The 14,722-nt window shown below is 39.4% G+C and overlaps 1 protein-coding gene and 1 long non-coding RNA gene across 2 annotated transcripts; one reads left to right on the forward strand and one right to left on the reverse strand.

Annotated features, from left to right (window-relative positions):
- Positions 1-280: 280 nt before the first annotated feature.
- Positions 281-10,835, forward strand: hunk (hormonally up-regulated Neu-associated kinase). The gene is made up of 9 exons (XM_015379792.1): positions 281-514; positions 3,232-3,524; positions 3,944-3,999; positions 4,315-4,450; positions 4,541-4,668; positions 5,636-5,762; positions 6,268-6,436; positions 6,590-6,752; positions 7,532-10,835. Exons 1-9 carry the CDS (start codon positions 281-283, stop codon positions 8,272-8,274), a joined length of 2,049 nt encoding a protein of 682 aa, XP_015235278.1. The 3' UTR covers positions 8,275-10,835.
- Positions 1,033-2,061, reverse strand: LOC107087935. Its single transcript, XR_001481358.1, has 3 exons — positions 1,743-2,061; positions 1,544-1,622; positions 1,033-1,451 (listed from the first exon to the last, which is right to left on the reverse strand). It is a non-coding gene; the product is annotated as an uncharacterized LOC107087935 (long non-coding RNA).
- Positions 10,836-14,722: the final 3,887 nt, after the last annotated feature.

The following is a 14,722-nucleotide window of genomic DNA, read 5'->3' on the forward strand; positions in this document are numbered from 1 at the left end:
CTCTCATGCAGCTTATTAGAACTAGTTGCGTCAGATTTCCATGACAGATATTGTCTTTTTTAATGCTATGCTCCTTATGTCATATTTAAGCGGATACCGTTGTGTCGGAAACTGCTGAGCGCACAGGTTGGATCATTTTGGGTGAACAGGTGGCGCATGATCCAGCGCTCTTATTTTGCCGGACGTTAAGCGTTTAATTGGATACCTGCTATTAAGGTGGGTGAGAGTAGAGGTGCGAATTTTTTTCTCTCCCCTCCACTGCTCAGACAAAGCAACAGAGATGCCTGTTTCGGACCAAAACATGGGAACGGATAACCGGACGCACGACGGGGAGACCTCAGACAGCGCCGAGGAGGAGAGCACCTTCTCGGCCTCTTTAGGCAGCCCTGGCCCGGACGTCCTCAAGAACTTTTATCACACCAAGCGCGTGGGCACCTACCTGATTGGGAGGAAGCTGGGAGAAGGGTCTTTCGCCAAAGTTAGAGAGGGTCTCCATACTCTGACCGGAGAAAAGGTGAGACATAAACCTGGAGACACATGATTAATTCGACTAAAGGTAACTTCAGAATAAAACAACATTGAATGCATCTGTTTGTTTGTTTGTTTGGTTTTTTTTTGTTTTTTTTTGGAAGTTTTAAATCCCTAGAAGAGCATTTGTTTGGATTGATTGCAGTTGGGTTGTCAGTGCATTCCTTTATGCTGCACCAGCCACAAACAAAAATCAAACTTTTCAATATTAACTATAATTAATAATTGCATGATTTAGTTGTGAAATGCATGATTTCAGTATAAAGTTTGCAAACAGATGGGAGGCATACATTTCTTGTTTGTGTGTGTGTGTGTCTGTGGGGGGGTTATACTGGATAGGGATGGACAATTTATTATAGATTTAATTATAAGGTTACATTTGGCACAGGCATTTCTTTTTAAAGGGAGGAAACAAAACACTAGAGATTTGTTATCCCACTGCACTGGCACCTCTGATCAGCTCACTTCTACCTCTAAGAAAGTGGCCATCTCTGTTTGCAATGAGCTTCCTTTGTTAATGAGCTCATGTTGCAGCACCAGCTGCTGAGGTGTAGTGCATGCACAGCACTGAAGCTCCTCTGACAATATTTACCCAATGTGTTTGTTTCTCTGTGAGAGAGAGAGGGACTGAAAAGCATCTGCTATCCTGAGGCATTGGATAACAACTTGTGCACTGCTTTGTCTGCTGCTGTTGCTGGTGATCTCACCTTCTGCAGGCGCGCGTGGCTGTGATGGGGACGGAGGAGAAAATTGTCCAACCTATCAGGAAGCAGGGCTACTACTTGCATATGAAATCACCTCGTTGATAAATGAGCTATTGGGCTCATTGGGATTCTGCAAGCGCAGGGCTTTGATATGTGCAACCGTTGGCCAGTTATAGCCTTTGTCTCCCTTCCTTCAGGTTGTTGTTTTTTTAGGTGAAGCTGCCAGGAAAAAAATAATTTGCATATTATAATAATAAGCACCTCCTGTTTCCTGCAAGCTTCAACACGTAAAACCTCATGATATAACTTACAGGGCTTTGATACTGGCAACCGTTGGCCAGTTGTTGCCTTTGTCTCCCTCTTTCCAGGTTGTTGTTTTTTTCGGAGAAGCTGCCAGAAAAAAAATAATTAGTACGGTAGACTAATAAGCACCCACTATTTCCTGCAAATTGTAACGTGAAAAACCAGATTATATGACAATACAGTAAACATATGATTATTAATGAATACATAATTAGTCATCTCTGTCTCCTGTTTGCTCATCGCTGTCCGTTCTGTTGGTCTAAAGAGAAAAGGTATCACTCCTCTCCTCCCTTTTCCCCGCTCTCTTTGTTTAGGATGATGCAAACAGTGGTAATCTCACAACCAAGCACAGCTCTTCATTTGAATAGAAGCGTTCAACAGAAGCTGTGAGGGAGGGGAGGTAGAGCAGGCCAGTGAGTTTATTAAAGCAAAAGGGTATTCTAGGGCAAAGGAAAGGCATCAGGTCTCCCAGATTCTCTTTTTTTTAGCAATATTTTAAAGTCGTGTGAAAGTAAGGAGCTATAAATGATGGGGTCATCATGGTTACAGAGGTTAAAGAGATCACATGGGGGTGTTTTTGATATCCGTAACCCACTTTCCTCTCTACATTCCCCCTGTAAGACCCCTCCTTTCTGTCTGAGGGGTGCCTGATAAACAACTGAATCCCCCAGAAGCCCCCTGGCAGCTTTCTCCCTTCCCCCCTCTATACCCCACTCTGCCCTCCTCATATGCATCAGTGTAAATACAGTTTCCTACCCCATACATTCTCACACCCCCCTGTAACTGTCAAGTGAAGGCACATCATGTGTTTCTTCTTCAACCCAGGTTTAGCAACTGTAAAAAGGTTATTTAGAGTGAATTCAATTATCAGAGCATAAAAATGAGCTGAAGGATGGTCATAAAAATGAGCCAAAGGGGAGAAGGAAATGGAGGACACTGTTGCACTGTGTCACTAATGGATATGGTGATTTGTTCCACTTGCCATGCCGGTCCACGTCTATGGACTCTCCTTGAGATGATTTGTAATGTATGGGAAAGATGTTCTTGAACTCAGTCTAGACAGGGCACAAGGAGACTCACAACGAGGGGATGAAATATTTTTATTGAATACAATTATTTGCAAGGGTCTGTCATTGAACAGAGGACATGCCGTTTGCAATTTATGAGGACATCTTCAAGGATTTCTTATCAGTAGCTCAAGCAGTTATCAAAAACATAATTCTAAGAGGAGAAATGAAAAACAAGGAGTAAAAACCTGTTTGTCCTGTTGTGGCTTATGTCATGACTTCTCAAATTAGATTACCTACAATTAAACTTAAAGCAAATGGTGTAACTTCAACTGCCCATTTGGCTTTGGCACCTTCTCAGTACATAGGATAATGTTTGCTTCCCTTTACTTTACAACAGTTCAGTAACCTCTCCCACACTTATGTGCCTTCCTTCTCTGGGGCCTTGCATTATTGCACACCCTGAGAGCAGCTGTTTGGGGTCAGTGTCGAGTTATATATCCTTCACTGAGGATCAAGTCACTTCATCACCTGTTTCCCTTCATGAAATCCAACCTTAAGAGACATACTAATGCAGGAATGTCGTTTTGTTAACTCTCTACAGCATATGGCATGGGGCTTAACAGCCAAGGTTCAAGAAGAATCTCCTTTCATCCTCTTACTCTTTTCCCTTCCCTTCTTTGCCCCAGGTGGCGGTGAAGGTAATCGACAAGCGGAAGGCCAAGAAGGATTCATACGTCACAAAGAACCTACGGAGGGAAGGCCTCATCCAGGAAATGATTCGCCACCCAAATATCGCACAGCTTTTGGACATCCTTGAGACAGAGAACAGCTACTACTTGGTGATGGAGCTGTGTCCCGGCGGGAACCTCATGAACCACATTTATGAGAAGAAACACCTTGATGAGAGAGAGACTCAGAAATACATCCGGCAGCTGGTGCTTGCCGTCGAGCACCTGCACAGAGCCGGCGTCGTGCACAGGTATCAAAAGGACACATAAACAGTCAGTCATCTCAAGCCTGAAAGTATTGTGTTGTTCTTGTGTGAAAGATTGCTTTCAACATGTGGCTTAAACCCATTCTATCCACATGACAACACAAGAACATCCAGATATGTTGTACCCACACAGATTTGTCATTAAGGGTATGCAAGAGCTTGTCTATATAAGCTTAAAGCGCTGACTTTTCACTTAGCAAACAGTGGTTACGGCCAGTCAGTGTGCAATATTATCTGACGATGTATCATTTGATTTAAAGTTCTCACTTAATCAAGTCTTTATGTTGATCTTTCAAGTGCCTTTACAATATTATACTTATTCATCTCAGTGTACTTAAACATTGACTTTTTTAACAATGATATCCCTTCTCTTCGTCTTCTCCTTCTTCTTCTTCTTCTTCTAGAGACCTGAAGATAGAAAATCTCCTGTTGGATGAGCAGGACAACATAAAGCTAATAGGTAATGTGCTAAAAATATCAATTTCTTCACAAAACAGTCTGTAAAGGGTAGAAATAACAACTAAAATGTATTGATAATTATATGAGTCTTTATTACTAATGCGTGAACAGTCATAGGGGATTTTCTCACTTTGAGTCCGGTATGAGAGTTAGTGAGGTAAAGAGTTATGAGCTGTCAAACATCCTGGAAAAAGGCTTATAAGCTCCTGATGTGGTATTAACCTGCCTCGGGATGTTTGTGCAAAGCTGAGATAAACAAAAAACAAAAACCAGGAACAACATTCAACACACACTCTCTCCCCTCCCACCCCATTAGATTTCGGCCTCAGTAACTGCGCTGGCATATTGGGATACTCCGACCCCTTCAGCACCCAGTGCGGTAGTCCCGCCTATGCCGCTCCTGAGCTGCTGTCCAGAAAGAAATATGGCCCAAAGGTGGATGTTTGGTCCATGTGAGTTCGCTGTCATTTTTTTAGAACATGAATTTACCTGTTGTTTTTATCTGTAACCCAGAATTTAACTATGCACTTTTGGTCTTCCAGTGGCGTCAATATGTATGCAATGCTCACCGGGTCACTCCCTTTCACTGTGGAGCCCTTTAGCCTTCGAGCTCTGCACCAGAAGATGGTGGACAAGGAGATGAACCCCCTACCTCCTACCCTTTCCACTGGTAATTCAAACAAAACAGTCCAACTATTGAAAGCATTTACTGATCTTTGCTAAAGATTAGAAGCAAGATATAACAACTCAACTCAACTTTAATTATAAAGCAACCACAGCTGCCACAAAATGCTGTATATACAGTACCAAGGAAAGTAAAAAAAATGAGTTGAAACAAATACAACAAAACACAATAGCAGAGAAAGTCTAGTGCTGTGTTACAAGCCAAGGAATAAAAATAGGTTTCAAGATCAGTTTTAAGAATAGACAGATAGCTAGATTCATTGTTCCAAAGGCTCACGCTCACAGTTCTATTGGAAAGAAAAGACCTGAACCAGTCCAGTCAGGTATAAGTAGGGTATAGCTACCTTATAGTCTAATAAACTTCTGTTTAGTCTGATTCAGATTTTTGAGAGCCTGTTTTTATTGGCACTGTTTCTTAAGAAACCCAAATTGCTCTCATAGATATGATTACATGCACGCAAACAAAGCAAAACATTTCCAGTGAAGTTGTGGTGCAGCAAGCATTCCTGCAGTTGCATTTCATTGGAGTTTCTCATAGGTTGTAGAGGGTGGTGGTAGAGATAATACCGGAGGAACCACTAAAAAAACAAAGAGCCAGTGACACTCATCACTCACTGCATGCCCAGACAATAATCCTTATCTACTTATCTAATATTCAAATTAAGGAATGACTTAACCCACTTACCAAGTACCTACTAATCACTGATGATTCAATGTTATAAAGCATCGAGGTTATATAAAACTCTGACGGTTATGGATGATGAAGAGAAGATTGACCCAGATGTTTTTAGAATTTGAATATAAGAGAAGAGTGAAACAGGTATAGGTGTTTTCGTTTTTCAGTGCCGTGTCAAGACAAACATATTTTTATACATGTTATGACATGGTTAACTTTCAGGAATCTTGGCGAACACTGACAGCACCTTAACATTTATTCCTCTTTACCCCCTCAGCTGCCATCTGCCTGCTGAAGAAGCTTCTCGAGCCAGACCCTCACAGGCGTCCAAATATAACTCAAGTGATGACTGATTCCTGGCTGCAGCTGGCCAACAGGAACACAGGGGCACCCTACCGCAGCAGGTACACCCAAACATGCAATTCCTTCACAACTTCTTCACATTTAGTCACTTTAGACTTAGACAACTTTTATTATCATTTTGTATACACAGAGTGTATACAAAAAAATTCGTAGCCATGCAATTCCTCCTCGTGGACTGTGGATATCTGTAGAGCCATAGCAGTTTTCAAGAGCGCCTTAGCTGCTCCTCTACTTATTACTTTAGTGTTTGCTGTGTCAAATTTGGTGGTCAGGCTGTAGGTTTATTATGTGTGTTATGCTCCTTCCAGAGAAAAATTCTCATTTGAGAATCCTCATTTATCAAATTTGCAGATGTTGTGCTTTACTTTTTGCTGGTCAATCACATACAATCCCAATAAAACATGCAGTCGTTTGTAGCTTTTATGAAATAAAAAAGTTACAGGAGTTTCATGCATTTCCTAGGCCTTGCACATTCAAAATTCAGATGTTAATTTGCATAAACTTTGCTGTTATAAAAGTATCACTAATCTGTTCTCTTTGTTTCAGAATCCACATCGAAGAAATAAATCAAACAGTTTTGCTTCATATGACTGAGAAGATGGGGTACAAGCACAGCGAAGTGCTGAGCGCTGTTCTCACCAACCGCGCCTGCCACACTCTGGCTGTCTACTTTCTTCTCAATAAGAAAATGAAGAGACTCTCTAAGGAGTATAGGGTAAGTAAAAACTATGGTTTACTGCTAGGACCTGTCACATAAATCAATCTGGAATCCCTTTGCACGCTGTTAATCCTTAGAAGAATTTTGACATAGTTGAACAACCTGCATGGCCCGTTTTGACAATCCGTTGCACTGGCTCTTTATTTTTAGGAGAAGCAGATGCAGGAGAAAAAGAAAGAAGAGAAGCGACAAGTTGAATACTTTCAAACACAATGGAGGAAACATGTGGATAAATTAACCATTCCACCGAAACAGACGCCTGTTTACCTGGCTGTTAGCAAGGGCCAGAACAAGGAGAAGAAACACAAAACAGGTGAGGATTTGCACTGTTTAATGCAAAGAAAAACCTTTTTATGGTTTTTGTATAATTTGGAAATAGGAAAAAAGAAAAAAAGAACATTTATTTCATCATTTGTTTTCCATTTTTTACATAGGGTAGGTTGACTGAGCATGCATCTTCATGTACTGCAACCTGTTTCACACATCCATACTTTCCCGTCCATGCAACCCTCCCTCCCTCCCTCCATCCATCCCTGCAACCATCTACATATCTACCTGAAAAGTAACATCCTGGACAAAGTTACAGCCATATGTGCAGGCATTTTATTATGATTGAATCTCTCCTCTGGTGTGTGACATAAAATGAATGAGTGAGAGAATAGCACTGAGGTATGTAACTTTGCGTGACGCTGCACTCAGATTGGGAACAAATGTGTGACAAGTGAAGAAGAGCTTGCAACACACACACAGCTGGGGGAAAAGTTAAAGTTTAAGCTCTTTCACTCCTCAATTATCTGTAAGAAACACTAAATAAGCCCATAGGCTGTTTTTGATCCAGCAATAAGGCTGAAACTGGTACTGACAGAGTTAAAACGATGAGCACCAGCCAGTTCTTTACACTGACTCGATGCATTCTGTAAGATAATTGACATGACATGCACTACCTAGACACGCAAAGTCATAAATCTATAATTATGAGTTCCTCCAGGTGTACCATTTTTATTGTTCACGTGTCTCCGCAGAATCTTTTAAAATACATTTTTAAAAGGTTTTAATGTTGGGAAACTAAAGTTACACCCTTTCTTTCTTCAGGTATACTGAGAGCCTTAGCGGTAGGACATCGTAAGTCCCCTCTGGCGCCTCCTGGCACTGTTGCTTCATCATCTATGGAGTACCTCGAGATTCATCCCCTCTTCCCCAACACACCGCAGCAGCGGAGACGCTTGGCCACCCTCCCACCAGTGAACACGAGTCCAGAGCATAACATTCCTGCTCCGCCGGCTCCGTCACCCATTGGCATGCACTCTTTTGGTTCTCTTTCCAAAGCCGAACAGATTGAGGATACACCTTCCACACCGTGGTACAAGCTGACCAATGGCACTTTGTCACCGCCGCGCCATGTCTCTGCCTTCCAGCCTGACTCGTCATACTTGAAAAAGGCAACCATCCCCAGTCCCCCAGTCCTGATTTCCAACCTACAGCCCAAAAAGAATCTGTCATCAGATGGGTGCGGTTCCTCCGACACTAGTGGAAGCCCCTCTAGTAGCGTCGGAAGCCCGCCAGGAGGCTCAGCATTTATGCCTCTTAAGTCTGCCTTCAGTTTAATTAACCCCAACTCGGCATTCAGCCCTCCTTCTAACAGTGCGAGCAGCGACCCTGAGAGCCCAACCCATCGCAGCAAGCTTCCCTCTGCGGGGAAATGTGCGAAGAAGAAAGTCCCGCTGCAGCCTTTCACATTCCGACCGGAACAGTTTATTGAGGAAGTAGTGTCCCCACCTCCTTACCCAATGAAAACTCTCATGTGTGCTTCGGGTGCACTGAAGACCCTCTGCTGAGGGATTAAAAAAAGAATGAAAGGAACATTTGTGTCCCTCTCAACAGTTTGTGGAAGTTGGAGAGGTATTTCAGAGCGGCCTTTTGAACTGTGAACTGCCCCTTTATTCCATTTGAGCCAATTTTCATGACATATTTTAATATTTAAAATTAGACATGGGCCGGTATGAGATTCTCAGAATACAATAACTTTATTACATTTTAAGGGCGTTAACGCACAGCGGTAAAAAAAAAAAAAAAAAAAGGAAATATCTCCATTTTGGAAAAAAAAAGGAAAAAATACAGCAGTTGCAAATGTAAGCCTGCATGACAGATTTATTGTCATAAATGACATTTGCTTTACGTAACTAAGAATGTTGCAACGACACGCACACAAAAAAAGAAAAGAAATAAAAAGGTTTCTCCTTTAATACTGCCTGACTTACTGACGGATGTGGTTAAAATAGGTGTGTGTTTTTAAACACACAAATCAAACTGTCCAAGTTTGAGATAATAAATCTCCCTATAAATCTGAATTTAATGAGGAGAAAAAACTCTTCTCACCAAAATCATTTTATTATCATCCTTGGATTCCTCTGATAAGTAAAGGCACATCTCCTTAAACTGCTCCTCTTTTTTACGTTATTGAGGCCTATTTGTTCTCCATAAAATTTGAAGCATTTTATGGAGAACATTGAAATTAACTAATTCATGATCAATTAAATCTAAAAAAACCTAAATGAAGCTCAGATGATAACAGTATTACTTGTGCTTAGTTTAAACCACAGATAAAAGATAAAAACCTAAACACCTTGTTCATTTAGCGAAGCTTTCAAAAAAAGGACTCCCAGAATTATCGATAGAGTACATTATTATTCTTTCCTACATACAGTTAGACCGGTTATACAATCTGGCAGTAGCTTGTAAGTCTTTCAAGCTGAGAGTTGCTGCTCGCCTGCGGTAGCTGCATGATTTTTTTTTTTTTTTTTATATATATATATTTATGCACAAGCAAATTCTTCCAAACTCCACTATATCTTTTGTATGCAGGAAAGTGCAAAGGTGCTTTTTGTTTTTTTTGTTATTATCCATCTGACCAGCACTGTTCAGCAACAGGCTGGGGAAGGGAGGAATGGAAGGAAAATCCAACCACTTTGGCACTTTCTAAATAAGAGTAAAGTAAATCTGTATCCGGCCCATGCCTAATCTAGCAATGGAACAATGATGGAATAGGGGTTTGAATTTAACGTTTTACCTCTTGAGTATTTTGTTATGTTATAAGAAATATGGGGACACTGACACGATGAGATTTAAAAAGAATCCTTCTGCAATGTCTAAACCTTGCTGTGTTCCAGACCTAAACTTGGGACACCATGTTACATATAAACAACACTTGTAATATAGACCAATTTTAAGGTTTTTTGTTTTGCTTTCTTCTGGTTTGAGAACAAGCCGCAAACTGATTTCACACCAGCTAACAGGAGCCAACTCTAAACCCTAACCCCGACCTTATATGTGTAAATGTTTTTGTGTTTGTTGAAACTCTGTACTATAGCCACTAACTTCCAGCCAGCTCGCACTGTAGCCTGAATACTGGCTAGCTGGAAAAAAAAAATGAAAAGAAAAAACTAGCTCACTGCACTATTACTGAAAACCAAAACCAGTAGGAAACAAATGTGCTGACTATCTTTACCTCACTGCATTTATCATGCATTTCTGCATACGGTAGTGACAGTCAGGGCTGACACACCTGTCAGTGTGGTATGTGTCTAAGTGCTGACTTTAGATTTAACACAATAAAACTACATAGGGACCAATGGTAGAAGCATAAGCTCACTTTTATATCTACTCTCATCACCCATCAGTGATAAAATCACAATTTTTACCGTTTTATATAAAAGTATTATCTCACCACCAGGGTAACTCATATGTACGGTAAGGATCATCTCACAGCTAAACACCAGTTTGTAGTCAGTAATGTAAAATAGAGCATCAGAAGCCTTATAAAACTTAACCACCTCACCGAAACACTGAGGGATTGAAAGTGGGAACAAGTGCTACTAGAGTCACCTAACATCTGCAGAAGAAGTAAATCACCTCTTTTTGTCTTAATGCTGTAGTTTGTGCAATAGTTTAAAGTGTTGAACTGCAATGATGAGTATTTGCCAATAGCTCTCTGAGCGCAATGTGAACGCTGTTCCTGTAAATAGAAGTCTTAAAATCCTCTGTCTCCTTCACGTGACTTGCTCTGTATGGGAGGAATTTTAAAAATAATACGTTTATGGAAATGGCATTTTTACAAAAAAGTAAAAAAAAAAAAGAAAAGGCTTCCACTGGCACAAAGGGTCTTTTTTTTGCCTCACTATTAAAAACTGTAGAATCTCTTCTCTTTTTCTGGGTCCAGATGAAACGTTGCATGAAATGAACTGTAATGTAAGCTTTGAAAATACATTTTTGTAACTGCTTTTTTTTCTTTTTCAAACTGAGATTGATACAGATGCTCTGGGTTTTTTTTGTAAGATTTTTTTAATGGACTGGTTTGAGTGTTAAGAGATTTCTATGCTGTATAAAGTATTTTAAATATCTATTCTGAAATCTTTGTTTATGTCTGGTCCTTTGGATTTATTTTATGTGCAACCTGTCTGGTGTCACTTGAGTTCATCAAGTAGGCCTGGCTTCCAGTTAAATAAAAAGAGAAAGGAATTTATGCTTACAAAACACAGTCCAACTGTTTTGAGAGAGGTTACAGTTTACACTTTGCAATGCAAATAAAAGTAAAAGCCACTGACCTCTCTGTAAATTATATAAAGTTTATGCTTAAAACCAGCGAGCCAACAGAATGATGCTGCCACCACCATGCTTCTTAAAATGTCTAAGGCACTGTAGGCTCATGTGTTCTTCTTATTGTGCTTCGCCCTCAGTAACTATTTTTTTTACAAACGCATTGTGCCATTTGTCTCACATATCTTGGGTATTTCCCAAGAGACAACTTAATAATAGTAAAGAAAAAAAAGGGGGGGTGGGAACAAATACTAAGGCAACAGCTGAAGGACTCTTATAAACGATACCCTCCCATACCATAAATCCCCCCTCCCTCTTCACCAACACACAAGCACGCTCTGCAGACACTAATCTACTGAGTCGTGACCACCTCTCCCTCCCCCGTCCCAATAATAAACATCTCTGGGTGACACTGCCATGTCGAGACAAAGAGAAGGGCGGGGGGTTGGATCTCTGGCACTCTGACAAACATTCACAGGACAACACAAACAAGGATGTCCGATTAAATCTGTGTGGCTAAGCTGATAAAAACAGAGGGGCAAGAGTGACGCTAAAATACATTAAAGCCAGAGCCCTTTGTTTATCAAAGTCATGCAGACTGTTGATCAAAATCCCCACAGATGTCTGGTGTCACAAACAACCTGCGGGCATCAACAAAGGATAACTCAGGACAGATAACATGAAGTTCACTTCTGCTATCGTCACACCTGTGTTAAACAATCAGCTGTAATAAACCTTTAAAAATTAAAAGCTGAAAAAATATTAAAGGTGGAAATTAGCTTTTATGATTTAAATAAATTTCCTATCTGAGTGGCTCTTCTCATTGGTACAGGAACCTCTTACAGTGGACAAAGATACTCTTCTATGCACTTAGGGCAGCGTTCAAGATCCTCTGCCTTATTCCTGGACTCTAAAAACATGAATCTCTTTGACACCTCTGTATTTTTCCTAAACATTAATGGCATCCAAATGCTGCATATTTTTTGTCTTTAGAGATGACATTGTAAACAAGAACCAACCCAACTTCCAGCGAAATGTTATCTTCCTGACATCTGATGTGAATAGCTTAGTAACACAAGGAAGGAGTCTGTTTGAGGTGCGCCACAATTAGTAATGACACCATTGTTAATAAGCACTGTAGCGTTACTATATATAAGATTCCGAGTTAAAGATAAAGTTTCTCTCTTTTTATCATTTTGTTATTTGCCAAACAGAGAGTATTTTTTTGTAGATCTGAAACAGAAAAAAAATGTTACTAAAGAAAAAGAAGTTATAAGGGAAAATGTATGAAAATATGTGGTTTCAGTGTTTTATGCCTAAAAAGGGATGATGTTGACCTGCCTGCAGCAGGTCATCCTTTCCATTTAATTAAAGAATAAATCTTTCAGAGCAGATAGCTGAATGCATTTCCCATGTTAAGAATGACCCCCTGGATGTGATTTATTTCCCTAGAAGTACTGGGGATATATTCAATACTCCTCTCTAAAGGGTGAGATTTAACACACAATGTAGCGAGTGTAATGATTATCCATCAGCTCAGTTTACTTTATTGGCCATAAAACAATGTCATTGACCATCAAAAATCAAATAACTTAAGCAATGAATAGTTTTCTTATTCTTGACCTTTCTAGGGAGTTTTAACCAGCATGCATCTATCCCTTTTTCTCCAGACTCTTGTCTATGAGACATCAAAAGGGGGTCTGGTGCCTGAGTCCAAAAAACACGAACTACACATTTTTCCAAAAGTGTCCTACAGACAATAAAGAGAGGGATGTTTCTACCAAAACTAATTATATTCACAATTAGGCTAATCCAGGTTATTTGTACTTTAGCAGGATAACTGGAAGGGATTAACATGCGGAAAAAAAATAAAAACAAAAAAACACTAGAAATAAAAAGAAAACATTGAAAAAATACATTCCAGTGAGTAAGGCTGAACTACAGGCTACATTTTTTTTTTAATTTAATTGATAGGTCAAATAAAGTCAAAAGGAGCTCTAAACAGATGAGTATTTAATCTTTGCCTAGAATAGAAATCTCAATAAGTAATTTTTTCTTAAGCTAAGTATATATTTTTTTGAATTGACAAAGTAAGTGAGACACTTTGCCAATGGAACAAGACAATTTATATTTAAAATAAGAAAAAAACAATTGCATTATTTTTAAAGTGCATATTATCTAATTTTCTTATTATAAGACTAAATATGACCATTCCATTGGCAAATCATCTAATTTATCTACTCAGTTTAAGGGTAAATACACTTAATTTAAGAAATGTTGACTCATTTTTAGATTGTTTTTGCAGTATACAATGAGGGCACACATTACTGACCCATCCTTACTCTTATGCAGATGTGGGTAGAATAGCCAAATGTACTCATGTAAGAAAAACATTTAATGTACATATTTTTACTCAACTAAAAACAATTATTTTTGAAAAGTTTCTCAAGTAAATGAAACATTTTTATTGACCAGATCTGTTGTTATGATCATTTTACTGGAAAGTGACTCAAGGTTTACGAAAGTAGTCTGGAAATCCCAAAAATTAGACCAGAACTGAAAGCTTGCTTGGTTCAGTAAAGGATATGCCTTTAGGGTCAGACAAGACAATCTACTTTCGGGGAAGTGAATGGTTTTCTGATCAGCAGAAAATTTCCAAATATTAATATTAACCTAACAGTCGTGTTTTTGGACTGTGGGAGGAAGCTGGAGTGAACCAATGCTTGCACAGGGAGAACATGCAAACTCAATGCAGAAAGACCCTGGGCTGGGAATTGAACCCAGAACCTTCTTGCTGCAAGGCAGCATTGCTACCAACTGCTCCAATGTGCAGCCCCGTATTAATATAAGTGAAAATATAAAAAAATACAATACCATGCGACCGCAAAGCATAATGGTGACCAGGCGTGGTCGACCAGCTAAGGATGGTGAAAACTTCTTTTCCAGGAAGTTGTAGCTTTATTCACATTTAAGTTCATGCTTCTAGAATAAAAAAGCAATAAAAGAGTTAAACACAGAACAAAAATCTATAATTCGTTTTCTGCTAAACTGAGCTGAGTCATTAAGCTAAACAAGATTTCACTTGCGACATTTTATCCCCCCCCCGGCTAATGTTGCAAATGTTGAGAATAGAAATGTCTGTCCGGAATCTGCTTTCATACACCTACCGTATACCATGGAACCCTTGTAGTCATGTTTTCCATCATTCGGGAAATGACGGATAGAGAACAGGAAAAAAAAGTAATACATTTCAATGGGTGAGCACTTAAGACCTTTTCTTATTTAGGCTTTCAGGACTGGGGTGTTGTTGGAGTTAGCAAAAAACAAATATAAAGACAAAAAAAAATCTTTTCTCATTTTTTCCCTACCACCTTTTGTATAAATGAATAACTAGCATGAATCGTTTGACAAATTTAATCTTTTCTGATTACAAACGATTAAAATGCAACTTTTTAGAAATGCTTTCATATTTTCTTAAGTGAAAACATTAACATAAAGAAGAGACGAGATTTTACATGGACATGTTGCTTATGTTTTTAATTCTATTTTTATTTTAATGCTATAGATGCAACATTAGCACTATGAATACCGGTGCTCATGAGAACTTCAGTTAAAACCTTATAATCCTCTCTGAAATTTCTATTCAGAGCAGATCTACACCATCTGTATTCTTTTTATGTTTTCTCTACC

Source organism: Cyprinodon variegatus, unplaced genomic scaffold (assembly GCF_000732505.1).
Source record: "Cyprinodon variegatus isolate N-32 unplaced genomic scaffold, C_variegatus-1.0 Scaffold199, whole genome shotgun sequence".
In the NCBI taxonomy this organism is placed as follows: Eukaryota; Metazoa; Chordata; class Actinopteri; order Cyprinodontiformes; family Cyprinodontidae; genus Cyprinodon; species Cyprinodon variegatus.